We start from the raw sequence: 19,188 nt of genomic DNA on the forward strand, positions 1-19,188 counted from the left end.
AAGCTGAAATCAGCCTTTTTACCTAATCATCAATTTATACCCAAGATGTAATATGAAGTGCTCTTGGATGGTCAAAGTTCTTGTGGTGCTAAATACTATCTGTTAAAATTAATGATTCAAGTAACAAATACACATTGTACTCAAAATATTCAAAGAGGAAAAAAAAAGTTCTGTGATCATCATAATATAGATTCTTAAAATTCCAGATTAGAGACTTTGACCATCCAGTATTTCCAGCTGCTACGAGAGTACTAAGCATACAGTAGTTGTTTAATACGTATTTGTTGCTTGACTCATACTGTAGGTGTTCATCCTGTTTATTACAGAAGAGTATTTCCCCCCTATACTGAGGATAACGGAAGCTATACTACATATCTCCATGTTAAATATTCAATAAAGATTTGACAGGGTAGATTTTATGGAAGTGGTGTAGCTTCATAATGATAAGACTTTTTGACCAAAAAATAAATTCTTATAGATAAAGGCAATACTGAAAGACACATATTGATAATCTCTGTAAACTTCTTAAAGATAATCTTACTCTTTTTCAACACTTGAATAAAACACTATTTTTAACAAATATAATAACCACAATTTTTTTCTTAAGGGTTAATAGAAACACTTTGTATTCACATAGCTTTTGTCCTATGGAACTTCAAACATTTCAAATATTATTGTATTTAACTTTTCTTGCTAACTCATTATCCTAAGCTCCAGTTGATAGTCAACTGAGTTTTGATTAAAAGATCATTAGAAATAAAGTAGTACTGTTAATTATTATAATTTAACACTTTAAAGTTCTTTATCTAAAATATCCTATGTTTGATACCAGATGGTGGCTTTTACTAAATGAATTCCCATTTTGGAAATAACATTTGTATCACTCTGAGACTCATTTTTAAAGATGTTAATTATACTTAAAGCTCTACTCTGCTTTTTTGGAAAATTTTTCTAATCATTTTTGTTAATACACATATAAGATGTTACACAGACCTGATGTTTCATTGAATATTTTTAAGTAATGCTACCTTGCTATGGAAATAAATAAAATTTAGAAACACATAAAACTACTTTTAAATAAAATGCATGTGATAATGTACCATGTTTGAGAATTAAAGTCATCATCAGTAGGTCAAAGATGACTTAGTAATACCCACACACATGCACACACAGGCACACTAAAATCTGTCAACAGATAAAAATTTTTAAGGGCAAGGTTTTAAAAGAGTAAATAGGATGCTAACTTACTAGTATTTATAGTAAGATTCTCACTGGTAATCTATTATTTGAACTGGTTAGAAATCAAGCAGCACTGAATACTCCCCCTGCCTCAAATCAATATTGAGTATTCCTTCACAATTTACTTATATGTGAATTGAGACTTAGGTTTAACATACACTTTTTCTCACACTCTTTGCCAAGAGATATATATTACTTTACAGCATGCTTTCAATTTCTTCATCCATTGTTCTTCAACCCTAGCTATGGGCAGTAAGAATAAAACTTCACAGATCATTTGGTCATCTAGTATAATCTTCCAGTAATTTCTTAATTGCATATATTTGCATATTCTCTCCTGTACTATGACAGAGTCTTTGTTCCCGTCCATCAAAAATCATCTACTATTTTTGCAGTATTCCTGTCAAATTACGTATGAGTTAAGGGAAGGAGTGAGACTTGAATGGCAGATGTTCCATTCCTTTCTTTCCCCAGGTATCTCATAGGGATGGCAGCTCAAGCCATAAAGCTCTAACATGGCATCTTGTAGATTTCTTATCTACTCTTGGAGTGTTTCAGTTGCAGATACACAGGATTCCTAGGAAACTCTTACCTCTTTTGTCATAGATATTCCCTATTCTCATGAGTGCTGTTTTGTTGTGACTGATGTATGAATTACAATTTGAATAATCTTGCCATAAGTACTTTCCATTCTTGACATTTCACAGAAACCACATACATTTGAACTATTTTACAGAAAACATACATTTGAACTATTGAAAACTTGGTAATTAAAGAGCAGTAATTATTTCTGGGTAATCTAGCTCTTCTATCATTTCACAATATTTACTGGAGGAGCTCCAGTGGCATACTCCATTAGCATGTGGTACTTATAAGCCAGTATTTACTGGAAACCTCTTATGTATGTCACTATGCCAGGACCTTGAAACACCCGTGACCTACTTCAGTGTTTCCTCAGGACAACAGTGCCAAGGACTAAGTCCTACTCTTACATAAACAAAACGTTCCGTGAGAAAATAAGTTTGAGAAACTGTGGGTTAAACAAAAGTCAACAGAGATATTTGTATACGACTTTCAAAGCCTACACAGAGAGTTAGAGTCCATGCAGTGCTTCAATTGTTTTACTAGGGAGTCTTCTTTTCCTACAGAATTTCTTAGAGAGCACTGATGTATATAAACTACTTGAGCATCCCAAGGAGTTAGCAGTCTTACTCAGTTTTTGCATCCCCAGCACCTAATCTGAGAAGTTATTCAATGACTATTTGTAAATGAAAAAAAGGAGAAATTTTTTGTACTACATGGTAGAAAGTAGTAAATTCACTGACAGAGGCACAAATAAAACCTTAGGAAAATCCAAGAACGGATAGATTATATTCAGCTGAGCAAAATTATGAGGCTTGGTGAACCGGATGAGCTTCTGAAGTGTGTGGATGCCTGGACATTGTGGATGACAGACAAACAGGTGAGTGGGAGGGAATCTGGGATCCCACGCTCAAAGCGTTAGTGTTTGTTTATACTCTGAACATAGCTACATTCCGATGAAGATTTCTGCCACTTAAATTTTCACATTTTAAAATCCTTACAGTCTCAGGAAAACCATTAGGAACATCAAAAATGCAAAATACATTTAAGTTATTAACTGACAGAATAATTCTAGATAAATACTCACTGCTATTGGGGTTGTCTCCTATGATATGGTGCCGCCCACTCCAGTACCAGAGAAGCAAGGTGGCATCCCGAGATCCAGACACGATGTAGCAATCCCCTCCAATGTACGACTCTGAACGGGCCAGACATGTTACCACATCCCAGTGGCCAAATACAATCTGAGTCAATTTCCCTGCAGTACAGAAATGACAGGTTTCCTTAATTACTCTTTTTATTTAGATGGCAATAGCTTAGCTATTATTATTACTATTATTATTATTATTATTTATTTCACTAAATCTGTGTGAAGTGAATCTATAGACCCTTTGAATTTAGTTACAATTTCTATTTCTGAGAACTGATACAAGAATGTTACTTGGAATTTTTAATAAAAGATCTTAAAAGATAACAATCACATTATTTTTCTCTTCATAATTTGAACTAGACTAAAGGGAGTTTTAAGATCATTCACTGGATATGAACTTGGAGGAGAAAACAATCATATTTGTCATACAAATTCAGGGATCATGCTAAAGTTCAGAATGGATGGTGTTAAAATTAATTATTTAGCTTCTAATGTGAACATCTAATTTGAATCCTGACCACTGACTCAAAGCTGGCAAATGATGAAAATGCCTATAATATTTAGTATAATTTCATGTAAGCTCTGATTTATAGCAATAGTTATTTTAAAGAGAACAAACTATTTCATAGTCAAGATTACCTGTTTCTGTAGAATAAACTCTGAAGCTTTTATCCCAGAATCCACAGATAAGAATATAGCGATTATCTGCAGTGACCACGAAACAATGTGCATTGATTTGTATACTCTGGTCCACGAGGTCTGTGATCTGTCGTTTGTTCACACCAGAGTTATTGGCTAAAAATAAATAGAATTTAAAGAAGGATTTCAAAGAATTTCACCAAGCACTCAAAGGGGACAAAAATAATTTTATCCTTATTTATCTAGAAATAGATTTTTAAAACTACAATATTATTATGATTTTGATATTTTCTCTTGAGGAATATAAATTTCCTTAGTAGCAGGGATTACTTAGGAAACACATTATATATTTAAAAACTATCCCAGAAACATTCGTTCTTCCTCCACTGATAAATAAGAAGAGTATGAAGAAATCAAGACGATGAATTTAAAACATAATAAAAATATTTAAATGTATTTAGTTGTCTAGATGGTTAGTGTGCACAAGCTCATTAGTGTCCAATGAGAACCAAATGAAGGATAAATATGATATGAAGTATGCTATATAAGAAAAAATATCCTAACATTTGCCAATCTGTCATTTTCTGATGGCATTTACAATTCATGTGGAGAGAAGAAGGTAGAGATCTGAGGAAGGGATTTTGTTGTGTGGGAAGCCCCACAGGGAACTTTAGGTCAGCAGCTTTAAAGACCTGGATTGTCAACAAACAGAAGGCCTTTCCAGAATGGGCTGGCAGGGAGGAGAGGAATAAAAAAGATGGGAGAGAGATGGGGGAGGAAAGAGACAGACAAAGATTCAGGACAGCACTGGGATTGAATCTGAATAAAGTCAGGAACTCAGAGACACATCTGATTTCCCCAGTGCCTGTCTGGATGCCAGCCTGTCCCCTACGCTAGGCCATCCTTTCAGGAGAAATCCCCAAGCTGAATTCTTAAACAGAAAATGCAGATGTAGAAGGTCACCACCACCACCACTCTCTAACACCAATTAAATCTAAAAGTGCCACTATTTGTAGATATCTACTAATGCTATAAAAATAATTACTAGGGAAGGTAAGCAATAAAGAAGAACTATATTTATAAAAAAGGCAATAAGGGAAAAGCAAACCAAAGGTCCTGGGTTGCTGCAAAACTATCTAATTGGTTCTAGAAAAATTAGAATAGAGTTATTAAATTTTCCATGGTTGCACACTAGCTATATAATTCATTGTCAATGTCTGTTCCTCTGTTGGACAGAGGAATAGATAGCTAGACTCTAAAAATATTCCTAGTCTTGAACCTTGTGTCCTTTCCAAGACACATAAAAGCCATTTTATATGGAGTTATATGTTATGAATAGAAATGGCCATAGTCTCTTAGTTCACAGATGAAAACTGAATTACTATAAGAATAAAACACAATAAATTGTATATAGCTCAATAATTTTTCAAAATATTTTTAGGTCTTTTTCCTATTTTAATTTTATAAATAATTTCGCAGGATAGGCAGAATAAACATTATTATAAACCATCTCAGAGATATGAAACTGAGAGTCCTAGAAAGATTAAAGGCTTGCTCAGGATTATATGGCTGGTATGTGTATGTAATTATTTGAAAATATTTTCAAAATCTGCCACAAGCACTATAGCTCATGAGTTTGCAATTCATATGAAATATTTAAAAAATGTTTAGCACTATTGAATAGAGATTTCTAGAAAATGTGTTCTTCAGTATTAGTTTCCGTTAACAATCTCTGCAAATCTTTATATTTTAAATAATGTATAATTTTTAAGAATAGTTTAGGCTGAAACAAAGGACAATCTACAATTATTTGCTTTGTTCATAATCAACTTAACTGACCTCTTACAATAACAAGAAAATGTCATAAAAATTGCTTAGTACCAAGGTTTTAAATGGTATGTTATGATTTATACATCTCCTTGACAGTAATAGGATGCTATGTGACCATTAATTTTGTAGCAGAAAAAATATTTTTAACCATCTTTTTTTTTTGAAAAATAATCATGTAAAAATATGTGGACAGTATCCATGAAAATTTATTTTTGTTTGTTAGCTTACCAATTAATGGGTCCATTTCAATGGGAAGATGATGGGCTTGATCCAAGGAGTAACCTGGAGCTCCTCTGAGGCCTAACAGTTTAAAAAGAAAGAAAAAACCATCATGAAATTATCAGAAAGAATTTCCTAACAAGCTGTGTTATATCATGATTACACAAAATACATATTTGTTTAAAAATTGTGGTAAATTATTTTAATAATGATTCAGACATATTGTGTGACTTTGTAGGTAGTCCTAAAAAAAATCACTTATAATATGGAGAAAGCATGTACAGACTGATAAGAAAAAGCTGGATACCCAGAGAAACCAACTGAAATGCCCTTCAATAGAGGAATGGATAAAGAAAATTTGGTATATATACACAATGGAATAGTATTTAGCATTAAAACATAATAAAACCATGGCATTTGCAGATAAATGGATGGAGCTGGAGAATATAATGCTAAGTGAAATTAGCCAATCTCAAAAAAACAAATGCCAAATGACTTCTCTGATTTAAGGATGCTGATTCATAATATGCTACAGAGGGTGGGGATGGGAGGATTAAATGAACTCTAGATAGGGCAAAGGGGAAAAGAGGAGAGAGGGGAAGGGAGGGGGCACAGAGGTAGGAAAGATGGTGGAATGTGATGGTCATCATTACCCTAAGTACAAGTATGAAGAAGACATGAAGGATTTAACTCTACTTTGTGTACAACCAAAGATATGAAAAATTGTGCTCTATATGTGTAATATGAATCGTAAAATGAATTGTCATATATAACAAATAAAAATTAAAAAATTATAATTAAAAAATACAATCAAAAATACAGAAAAAAAACCAAAAAACAAGAAACAGGATCATGATGCTTCTTGAATATATCAGAAAGCCAGGCAACCAAAGTCTGCACTCAGAGAAAAGACCATGCTACCAATATGGATGATGTGAGCATGGGTTCCCTGGGATAGGGTAGGGTGGAAGCCAGGGCTTCCATCCAAGGGAACCCTCTTTTAACATATGATTGTTGAAGGTATGAAATACCACACCTAAAATCTTAATATCACTAAAAGTTACTTTTGGAGGATTAACATTTGGGCTTGATTGAGTTTATTAGTTACATTTTTTTCAAATGATTACAGACAGTACTTAAGAACAATTTAAAAAATCGTACTTTATATTTTTCCCTTTATACAACATACTTCTATAGGCTAAGGCTCCTGTGAATAATGAAGTCATAATTTTTTTTCTTTCAGATGTTTGCTGCATACTTTTGACTGAATGGCAGTTGTGGTACCCCATGTTGTTAATGTCATCAATAACCATAAAATAGGTATACTTTCAAACTCTTCACAGATAAAGGTACCGTGTAAATCACTGTATTTTTCAGAGCAAGGTAGAAGTCAGCAGGCTAGAAAGAGTCAGGCTAACTCAGCAGGGCTCATCTGCTCAGGTCTGGAAACAGTGGGAGTCCTGTGGCTTCCAGGGAGATCTTAAGTGGTAAACTGGGCCAACTAAATCATTTGGTCATATCTACTTCTGCCCAGGTTAAATACATATCAACATGTCTAAATTTTTGTGACAGCATTTTATCCTTGAAGATGTACTGGGTAGAACATTTAGGAAGGAATATGGGGTAAACTTGTGAAATGACAGAATTATTTAAAGTCTTATCAAAGACTTTAAGTTCTACAAGGATAGAGATGGTGTTTGTCTTGTTCATTGCTATATTCCAAGTGCTATATGCAAAATGGCCATTCAAATATTTGCTCAATAAATTTATGACACTGAAGAAAGAGGACTTGAAGCTATCATTTGGAAAATCCAAATTCAAACTCACTTTTGTTTAAAATGGCATAAAGTGAAAGTGTGGGAAGTCAGTGATAGAATAGGGAGAGGGAGGATCTGAATTATTTGTAAAACTGCTTCAGTTTATCAAAGATGTATTTAGCATTTAACCACACACCATGGACCTCTATAAACACTAAAATACAGTGAAGATGACAGACCAGAGTCATTTAGCTGGGCTTGATGATGATACACTGGGCTGTTTCTTGTGGATTATCTGCCAAGGAGAGCTACCTCCAGAACATCTCTCTTACCTTAACTCTTCAGTGAATGCCTTGCTTAGGACCACATACCTACTGTGTTGTGCCATCTATTGACTGCAAATAGACGGCTGCAGGTCACTGTTACCACTGCAGGGATGGTCAGGTGGGGTAGGGTGTTGGCAGCCACGTGAGTTACTGGAGAATTTGACGGAAACTTCAGCACCATTATCACATCCTGTTGCATTTGATCTTTAAACATGAGGGGGCTCTGTGGAAGGAAACACTGTTGAGTAGAAAGGGAAGAGAACAGAAGGAAACAAAAGAGATAACAAGGTTAGTGGAAGGTGTGGGGAGGAGGAGGTTATAACAGATAAGGCTAGCATGAGCACATGCAGGGAGATCCGAGCCATCTGAACCGTGCTACTGGCCAAAGTCTGTCCAAACAGAGCAGCTTTCACTTGAGGATGGCACAGAGAGAAGAGAGCAGGCACTCTGACATCACTGATACAGGATGCCGGAAGATTAACAATTAGTCTCAATTTGGATGTAGCCAGACTACCATGTCAAGAGTTAGCTCACAGACACAGCCACAAGATGGAATCTAATTGTTCAGAACAGTTGAAAAATCAGTTTGGTGGAAAAATTTGTCAATCAGTGACTGATATTGTTATATGAAATACAAAGTGAATTGATTGATATCTTCATTTCTATCTGGCTGATCTGAGGTCCCAGCTACAGTCTAAATAATTTAAATATATAATGGTCTCCATAAAGCAGCCAGAGGGCTCCCCTGTCAATGTTTTCACACAGATTTCTGCTCTGGCACCGATTGCCTGCCTCCTTTCTCCCTTCTAGATTGGGAGTTTACTGAGAGGCTATGCTTTTACTTATTTTTTTCTCTTTTTAACCTTTGTTTTTCAAAACAACTAGTACATGACCTGATAGAAAGTACATACTATAAGTACCAGAAAACACTATAAATAGTATTATATAGAAAACACAAAATAAGAATGCTGGAAAGAATCATGATTTAGCTTCCATACATATTTTATAATTGTTTCCTCTATATATGAATCCTCTGATGACAATAACTTAGAAAGCTTAGATCTTTCTTTTTAAAAAGTTCCATGCCAATTTAGTCTCTAACAATTTCCCGAAGGAAAGTAATAAATTCTGACTGGGCATTCCTCCAGGATAACTATTATTATTATTATTATTAAAACTAAGGAGGAAATAAAAATTCTTCTGCCAAACCATTTCATAAAATAAAGTGTTACAGATATTCTCCTGGACAGTTTATTAAAAATGCCTCATCTGGAAGCTCCAGGCTCCAAGGTCACATCTCCACATCAATACTGGGGCTGAGAGTTAAGCCTGTGCTTGGTGCAAACAGAAGGGCCTACTGCAGTGAAAAGAGTTCATTATTGACTAACCAAGGCAGCTGGAACTGTTTGGCTGAACTAATGCTGACAGTTATCTGCCACTGTACCTCCAATGCTTGTATCATATCTGATACACAGAAGGCTCAATAAAAATTTGTTAAATAATTGATAATTTGCTGAACAAATGAAAGGAATGAATGATTCTTTAATCACAAATAACTTATATTTACAAATATATGTATACACACACACACACGCACACACACAACTATATCCAGAACACGTCACTCCAAAATGAGGGTACTTATGTCTTGATGATGGACTAGCAAAATTGATGAACTGTAATTCATTTTGGAAACATTTTTTGCCTCAGGCATTTTTTTTTGCCAAAAAAATTGGTGAAAAATTAGTTTAAAATACATTCTAAGAGTATGTTCTAAGAAAATTTTTACCTTCTTCAAATCAGCTAAAGAGGGAAATGTTTACTACATGCTGATAAACTGAAAAGGGACAGTTGTTATGAAAATGGACTTTTAAAATATGATTAAAATGAAAAGATAGGAAGTTTTCCATCGTGAAGTGGGCATAAAGGTTTAATATGAGAGTATGGCAAGGATGTTGGCTAGCGTTCATTAGGAACTAAAGAATCTAAATACTTTGCCTGAGTCATCTACTAGTGAGTGATGGGTCTGGCACAAGTGTGGTTCCGGGGCCCTTAAATTCTCACTCCCTCTGTTCAACAGCCTCTCTGCAGTAGCCATAAATTAACCCTGTATTTATTTCCCTTTTGTAAAATGAACATTCTCCTTACCTCGCCCAGTCATCCAAAATTAAATTTGGCAATATCATATTGTGTTTATATTTTCACTGTAATTTACAAATGTAATTTAATTTTGGTGCCAGCATGTGTCTGTATGCCTGTATGTGCATGAATGAGCTTATGCAGAGGCATACACAGAGAAGATAGCCAATTTTTATATTTTATTTCTAAAATGGGGCTAGCTTAATTAGTGGGATTCAAAACTAAGAATCATACTCTCATCTCTCTTTCTCCCTGGTGTACCAATATGTCCTTAGGCTGAAGAGTTAACCAGTAGCAAATTGAGAAGCCTTTAAAAATCAATGTTTTATTTGCTCTATACTCAGGTACAAAAGAAAGAAAAAAAAAAAAAAAACCCTCAACATGCTGATATGTCTTACCAGGTGCATGGCAGAACTCCGAGGCGGATGTGGCTCAATAAGCAACTGAGATGGCGTCTGTCCAAAGTTCTGTATCTGTGCCTCCATGGCCTGCAGGGCAAGGAGGGTGAATGTCATAATCAATATGCATCAAAGAGAGAGGTCAACACACTCGTTGACAATGCAAGTGTATCCCAAGTCAGCCATGAAAAAAGTCCAGAAAATTCACCGGGTGCTCTTTTCTCAGGGTGCAGAATCATCCAAGTGTTAGTATTTTGTAGACAAGCTTTGCTTCTTCTTCCAAACATGCTTCAGTTAACCACATCACCATTCTTATTACCAGAAGCTGGGGTTAAATGTGGAAAGGCTAACCTGTGAGTTCATGCATGCAGCTAGAGACCAAAGAATATTTCGAATATTAAATACAACACATATACCTTAATAAAGTCCTTTGTAAGGAGGAATGTATGAGGATCTCTAATAAAATAAGTTTCTGGAATCTTAACAGGAAAAAGAATGAGACACAAAGTCCACCACTGATATAAAATAAAAATCAGAAAATCATACATTCTAATCAATTCAGAGGGCAAACAGTACAAAGAACACTACAAATTTTGTATACTAATTTAATATGGCAAACTTTTCCTTAAAATATATTTTAGCTTGCTAGGCTATTTTAGGAGAAATTATGAAATACTACTCATATGTATGAATCATTTCTTTCACATTTTTTTTCTGAAACTTTATTAGAATTTACCCAAAAAGAAAAGAATTCTTTGGATATCCTGAGCTATATATTTCATTAAGGCCTATGCAAATGGAAATATTAATGAGGTTTTATGGTTTCCAATGAATAAAAATAATTTAGACAGAAAATTGTCTGGCCATACAATATACCTTTTGGTGTGTATGCCAGAGGTAATCTTACAGGAGACTTAAGTCGTCTATAAATGAATTCTATAGGCAAAATATTTCAACATACTAAGTCAGACTATGAAATATTTTTACTGAAATATTGTAAGTATGTAATTTAAGTCAACAGGGGAGAAGCACAAAATTTACTGTGATCATTACTCTGTTACTATGCTAATTTTTCCCCCTAAAATTGTGTGCAATTTTGTTGCACATAAAAGTGAAATAGGGAAACCATTGCTGAGTTCTTGAAGGAGCGCAGGTAAGTTGGTAGATGGCTCTTGACACAGCAACACCACTAATCACATTGCTATCTACAATTCTCATTTATAAAGTACTTAAATTTAACACTCTGTCTTCCTAGACTGCATTTCAAGAAAATGTTTATCAATAAAAGTGTGAAATTTCAAATTTATTAGCAATATTAAACATGAATGCATCATTATCCACCATATTTTAACAATTGCATAAATGGGGTTTTGGTTCTTTTATTTGCAGAGGCTATGGGATGAATTATTAAATCTCTTTAAGTGCTGTCCAATTTTAATGTATACATTTATTTGCATGGTGTCCACTTATATGCAAAGTGTGGCTATTTAACTAAATTGTATTCACATAGATACCATCATACTTTGTCTCCCCACTGCAAGATTTATGATTATAAAAGAGGGTAAAGGCCATTTCTGGTTTGGTTCACATTATTAACAATAAACTCTTGAGAATTATTTGGAAAAAAAAGAGCAGTAATTTTATTGTTAAAGCTGTCCTGGTTAGCAAATATCCAATATCCAGCTTCATGTATCACATGTGGCTGAAATCTCTCTAACAATAGGTACTTTTGCCTGTGTTTTTACTCCTCCAAGAAAAAGAGCCCCATAGGGTCAAGAAGCTGGGGGTAAAATTAAACACAGCTAATCTCTAGATTAATGCCTTGATCTTAGGCAGATCACTTAAGGAATGAATCAGTAAACATGCTTCACTTGACTTCAATTTTGTTTCTGAAAGAGAAGTTAAAAGATACTTGGAAATCTTATGAAAGTGATATAATTTCCAGAAATTTTCTGTATAGATCTCTCATCAGTAGGTTCCACCTCTGATCTTTGGATTGAGGCACGGCACAAATGCACATATGTATAAATGATTCCCAAATGGCATCAGGAGATGGGATTGATTGCATCTTTTTATTATGACAGTTTATTCCCACATTGAACATTTATTTCTTTTGAATCCCTCTTCCTTGTGTTCTAACATCATATACCTTCATGACCCAAAGAATCTTACTCCAATATCTACCTTTTAGCTAGCTTGTAATCCTGCCTGCCTTTTAGTAATTCCTTGCCCTCTGACTTAACAATATACAAATCTTTCTGATGCTAGTAAAGTGTGTTGTCTTTTCTTGTTACTGACGTTTGGATGGGAAATGAGTACCTATGGACTTTTTTTTTTTTTTTCCGCCTGCTCTCTGCATCCTGTTTCTGTCCCCCTTTTTAAGACAGTCCTTCCTTGTGGGGAGGTAGGTTCTGTGATGGGGAGAGTTGCCCACTGAGATACAGGGCATTCTGTAGCACATGAATCTCAATAATTAAGGACAATTAAGTCCTTTTGCTGAGAGCTACTTCCTCCTCTAATGCTGACCTTGGGTAAAGATCTCAATCCTTTGCTTCCCAGACTCTGCACAACACAGTGAATGCCCTCCATGTTCTCACAGCACATTCTCACCCTTTATTATGGCATTTAACATTACAATTAGCACGTGTGTCTCCTCTCTCAGACTGTGAATCTCTGCAGGTCAGAAGTATGGCTTAGTCCTAAAAGAGGCTCAAATTATTTGCTAAACATAGAAGTGAGGCAATAGCAGGGCATTTGTGCCAAACTGAAAGTCATTCAAGAAAAAAAAAAAGTGTACAGATGCCAGAATTAGAGCAAGCTTCAAAGTCCTTTACTTATGCAAATGAATGTCACAAAAATATTGACAGTCATTTGTTGAATGCTTACTCTGTGTCAAGAGATACACATTCAGACGCCAGACTGCCCTCAGGAAGTTTGCAACCCCAGAAGGAAAGATGTGCCTATCAGTGCACGTGGCAGGTACAAGGATTGGGCTGAAGCCAAGCCCAGACTGCCCTGAGAGCTCAGAGGGATGATACAGTAGAAGGGGGAGTAGGCGCTTAGGAAAGGGACTTCCAGAAAAAGGACATGAAATGAGTTTGGAGATTAAGTAGAAATTAGCTAGTCAGCAGCATGAAAAACAATTTGAAATATTGAATTGTTCCATTAATAATTTCCAAATCAACACATCAAATTAAAATGCTACTTGGAGCAATTATTAGAAATTCTTCCTGTATTATCAAAAGTGATATTTTAAAAATTACATAAATTATAATTTCTTCCTCTATGTTCTGCATGTATCAGAGAGATTCAATGTCACCTTTATTCATAAAACATATTTATTGAGCATCTGCTACACAGCAGGTAGCATTGTAGATATTTGTGATACTCATCAAACAAAACAGGTAAGTGAGTCCTGCCTTCACAGAGTTTACCTTCCAAATGAGGTCACACACTGGCATCCATGAGCTAGAGAGATCCTGGACAGGATTTCTATTTGAGTCAACATTTACAGTTTAAGAGATTTCATACAATAAATTGGATTTTTTTCACTTTTCTCCCCAAATTAGAAGATCTGGCAATATCATCAGTGTTCCTGCACAGCAAAACTACCTGGTGCTAAGGCACAGCTGCCCTTTTATAAGGCCCATCACTCCCTGGACCCATGCATGGACTGCTGGTTGGCCTATATCACTTGCATATTCTCTGTCTGGTTGTTACAAACTATGGAGTGTGTGAATCCTTTTGAAATCTAATAATTATGTGTGTTCATGAGCCTGCATAAAGTATATGGCAAAAAACTGAAAGTCCGTCTATCAGACTTCACAGAATCCAAGATGTTACCCAATACTACCCCCATATGTACATCATTTATTGTACATACCATTAAGAAGTAGGAAATGCTCCAATTAAACCATGATACATTACTGATTGATAAACAAATTGCATTGGGAGTGTTGAGGTATGAAAATGATACACATCTTAGAATCAAGGAAGTATAGGAAATTTGCACATAAAATAAATAGTGATAAGGCTTACATCTCATACAAATCTACCATGTATATACGCTCACAAACTAGAATTTTCAAAACCAATGGCTGCCAAACCTTCCATATTTTACAAATATGAAATACCACATAATCATTGGTGAACAACCCTTTTTGTAGAATAACATGAAAATATGGATTGGCTTATACTTAAATAACAACATTGTTTCTTAGGCCTTTGTAATCACTGAATTTGGTATTTTGGACTTAAGCTTCCTTTGTGCATCAGTTACAAGTTTCTTATTAAAGGTTTAGGACTGATAAAGTACATAAAATATACTAATCTTAAGTAGCTGAATGAGCATGTGTGTGCATGTGTATGTGCATGTCCAGACCTTTGTCTTCCCTTTTGAAGACAGAGCACTTTGGAATGGAACCGGAAGTCTCCTTACCCTGACTGGGTGGTGGTAGCAGGAGAGTATACATTTGTACAGATAACACTGTGCCCCTCCCAAACCAATTATTCCCATTCCACATCCCTGTTAAGCTAATCATTATTTTAATATTTATCACCATTGATGTTTTTTTTCTTGAATTTCTGATAAATGGAATCACACAGTATATATTTTCTTTGTCTTTTTTTTTTGATCAGTATAATGTCTCAGATTCATTCTTTTTATTGTGTGTTTTTAAATGTTGTACAGCATTCCATTGTTTTAGTCTAACACAACTAATAAATTCTCCTGTTGAGGAATATTTGGGTTGTTAGTAGTTTCAGGTTATTATGAATAAAGTTGTTGAGAAAATTCTTACATGTGTCTCTTGATGGCAGTAATTGGACTTTTCTGTGGGGTGTATACCTAGAAATAGGTTTGCTGAGTAATGTGGTAGGAATGTATTTAGTTTTACTGCTCAATTGATACCCCAAATGGTTGTACTGATTTTAGTGTATTTATTTCCTGTGTTCATGAATCTATCATGTCATCGTCAAACCTGTAATAAAACCTAATTATTTAGATCATGTCCAAACTCAATTGTGTCTTATGAACAGTGTAAAGAAAACCATGTTAGTCCTTCACAAAGAATTGTTTAGAGAGGCATAAACATTTAAGTTAGTTTCTTTAAAGTTTAAATTTTGTTATATGAATCCTTATTCTTATAGAAATTGTTTTGTTGAATATTTATTGATCAGTCTTCATGTTCTCAGCATTTATTTTTCTCCCAGCTAAGACCCATAAAGAAATAGGTATGTTTAACTCCTTAAGGAAGTTTTAACGTGTGGAATTTTACAGGGATAGGCAGAGAAATAAACACAAATGTGCACTGAGCTAAGTTATGCATGGATGAAAAAAGTATATGTACTTTTGAACAACGTATGTGATTTTCAGACTTCATACACACACATGACATATCACTCACTTTAACTATTTTTCTGCAATATAAAGCTCCCATTAGGGAAAGTACCTATTAGGGATACTTTGTCTTCTGACTCCTCTCTACATCCTAATTATCCCACTCCTAAGTCTTGTTAAGCTCTCATATGTAAAAACACTTCAGGACCTACCTACCAAGTTACAAAATTAACAACATGTTCTTCCAGGCCCTCCTTTTTTCCTACATATTCTTACAAAACTCCTTCTAGTGGATCATGCTCCTCATAGTTAGGTGGTTTTCTATGTCCTATACCAAGAAGCCCAGTTGGGAGGCCAATGAGGGATAGAATCTACCTGGATTCTCAGAAGGAACACCATTGGTAATTCATCAGTATAAGGAGGATGTCTTGATAAATATGCACAGATGGGGTGTGTGAGAACTGTGGTGGGACATACATTGTATCCCTTTGACTCTGTACCCTTTGCTTAATTGCTTTGTTTCCTTTTTGCCTTTCCTTCTAAGAAAGTGCTAAATGCTCTAAGAGCTTTCTTCCTCCTCTATGAACTACCTGGACTTAAGTCCTCATAAGAGGAAATGAAAAAACAATTAGTTATCTTATATGTGCCTGTTAACATGAAAGATTCATTACCAAGAAAAAAGTAAAAGTGGCAAAATTAAAGGTAAGTAAAGATTTAGGAGTCAAACATTTTTTTGCTATGCAGGTGGTGAAATTTTAGGATAATCTTGTTTTTTTTTTTTTATAATGCAAGTAAATTTAACCCAGATATATTTTTCTGATAGTATCTTTACAATTCCTAATCATTTTATTCTTTTTTTTTAAAAGGTAATTTAGTATCTTTAGATGAAAAGCCACCAGATCTACAGCGCTGTGAGAAATACAAGTGTGTTAACAATGCAGGCTTTCAAATGTTCCGTGCCAACTATTCCCCTTGCTCTACTTAAGCTTCTAAATTGATTTGTAGAAGAAAAAAAAATCAGCATTTAAAAAAGTGCTGACTCTTATGTCCAAATAATCAGTCAATTCACTGACAATTTTTAGAAAATTCCACGAAAAAATGGTACAAATGATTGGGAACACAGGAAAAAATTCAAGAAATTTCCTTGTTTTGAGTATATCTCAAAACTAAAAATTCTTTCTTAAAATGCTTTTAACATTTGAAAGTGTCATTTTTTATTAATCAGAAAATACAATTTTCACACAGAGCAAAAATAATATGTATGTGTTTTACGTTTCATTCTCTTCTACTTGGAATTCTAACAATACAGAATAAACAATAACAACAAAAACCAATAGGACTTTGAGAAGTCTGAAGTGATAAAAGGAAAGGTTACTTAATGGCAGAGTGTATTTTAATTAATAAGCTTTTGCTTCTGGTTTATTGTTGTAATAAAACAAGATCATATAAAGTATTGCTTTTTAATGTTCAAAACCAGGAGCAAAGTAAATCAAGCAAATAATATATGCACGTTATTATTTCTTGCTTTATAAACTATAAAAAATTAAAATGGCATTTTATATTCAACTGCTTCTAGTTTTTTATGGAAACCACAATAAAAGAACAAATATTTTTCCTTTTGTTTTAACAATCAATTACATTAAGGTTGAAAATCTATTCCAGCAAAATTACTGAAGATTTAAACAAAATATTTGGAAACTCCAGTAAAAGAGGACTACTTTTGCTTTAATTAGTAGATTAGTAGATTTGAGGAAGGGTTCTCTGATTTATTTCCTGACTTAGTTTTTTGGTTTCATTTGTTTAGTGTAAACTTAAATAGCAATCCTATTGATTTCTATTTTCTCCTTGGAATGGTGAATTATGATAACATTATATAACTGATTTAACAAATTAATGTGAAAAATGATAAACACTATTTCCTCTGGACAGAAAATATTCCATCCAGAATATTTTTTTCTCTCTCTTTTTTTTTAATGTTTAACAATCTTTAATTCAAATGTAAAAGTTCAATACAAACCATTTGTAGGGCTTGGGATTTTGTTGTTCTTTTAAAAACAAGAATAGGGGAAATGCAACAAAATGATCTTTCCACTCTTTTTGAAAAACTTTCAAGGATAGATCATAGGGCCATAAAAGATCCATTAACCAAACCTACTTTCTCCCCCTACCAAGTCTTACACCCATTCCATAATCTTAATACATATTTCTGAATGAAGATTTACAGTTCAGCTTTGCTTACATAACCATTTAAAAATACTTAGCACTAGCTTGCTTCCTATAATGCCAAACAATTGTGAACTACTTCAAATCTGCATTTCTTCTTTTTAAAACAAGGGGGCAGTTATTTGTAGAAAGCAATACTTAGCCTCCACATACATTTTCCAGAAATGGCATATGCCTGCCATTCAAAGGCCTCAACACTCTCTTGCTTTCAAAGTGGAATACCTAGCGGAATGTGCATAGAAGCATGAATGGCAAAGTTGAAGATCAGTATTTTAACTATTTTTCAGAATATTTTCTCTTTGTATCATCAGTTCAGTGCCTCTGGTGGCAAGCTCATTTAATTTTTCTACTTAAAATAAGTGTAAGTTTACTCAAGTCAGAAAAGTGCATGCACTTTAATGTAGTTGGTGGTGGCTGACCTACCTCGGTGTCATAGTCTGCTTAGTCTAGAGAACTGAACAGCCCAAGGGGACAGATGGCTGAGCTGGATACCTTCTGTGGCTGTGGGCCAGAGGCCTCCGTGGAAAGCTTCAGAACATTCTGTTGTTCTCAAAAATCCCCCTGGGTTCACCAATGATATAGTTCAGATCAGGAGACAGGAGGCCAATGTATTTACTGTACAGCTCTCCTTACTCCTAGGCTGTATTCCTCTGTGATCACAGTTCTTACTGGGCAACCACTTCTCTTGCCAGGTTCTGGTAATGATTCCCTCTCCTTTTCCCCTGTGGTCTTGGAGTGGTAACTCCCAGGAACTACATTTTTTCTTGTTCAATCACTTTATCTCTTCCATACCTTTGTAACTAGGATCATTTTAGACTCTCTTCTTTATTGCTTTAAGAAAATGTTAATACTTAAAACTTAATGATTTTAATCATATGGTGCAGTAGTGTTAAGGACATTCATATTGTTATGCATCCAATCTCCAGAGCTCTTTTTATGTTGCCAATATAAGACTCTGTACTTTTAAAACAAAACCTCTCCACTCTACTCTCTCCTAGACCCTGGCAAACACAATTCTACTTTCTGTCTCTATAAATGTGATGACTCAAGAACCTCATGTAAATGAGATCAAACAATATTTTGTCTTTGTGTGACCTTCTATTTCACTTAGCATAAATGTCCTCAAGGTTCATGTATGTTGTGGCATGTGTCTGAATTTCCTTCCTTTTCAAGGAAGTTTTCATTATCCCTCTGACAGGGTCACTTGCTGAGCTCCTGACTGACACAAGCAAGATGGTATTAAGGTAAAACAGATGAGAGAAGTTCTGGTCACCTTTGCTCTACATCTAGGGAGTACAGACCACAATAAAATTATATCCAGGCAAGACACATTTTTTGAGGATTTGGA

The 19,188-nt window shown here is 34.6% G+C and overlaps 1 protein-coding gene across 4 annotated transcripts in view; it reads right to left on the reverse strand.

Annotated features, from left to right (window-relative positions):
• The window catches only part of Nbea (neurobeachin), a 622,915-nt gene that overhangs the window by 12,126 nt on the left and 591,601 nt on the right, over nt 1–19,188 (reverse strand). For 2 of the 4 annotated variants that reach the window (XM_076872612.1, XM_076872613.1), the window contains 6 exons: nt 10,696–10,758; nt 10,280–10,369; nt 7,788–7,980; nt 5,669–5,740; nt 3,611–3,766; nt 2,909–3,079 (listed from right to left, as the gene is read on the reverse strand). In XM_076872612.1, the coding sequence (XP_076728727.1) occupies nt 2,909–3,079; nt 3,611–3,766; nt 5,669–5,740; nt 7,788–7,980; nt 10,280–10,369; nt 10,696–10,758 (745 nt within the window). The remainder of the gene's footprint in view (nt 1–2,908; nt 3,080–3,610; nt 3,767–5,668; nt 5,741–7,787; nt 7,981–10,279; nt 10,370–10,695; nt 10,759–19,188) is intronic. The other 2 variants (XM_076872611.1, XM_076872614.1) reach the window with 1 other exon arrangement.

The sequence above is a fragment of the Callospermophilus lateralis genome, chromosome 12 (genome assembly GCF_048772815.1).
Source record: "Callospermophilus lateralis isolate mCalLat2 chromosome 12, mCalLat2.hap1, whole genome shotgun sequence".
Taxonomy (NCBI): domain Eukaryota; kingdom Metazoa; phylum Chordata; class Mammalia; order Rodentia; family Sciuridae; genus Callospermophilus; species Callospermophilus lateralis.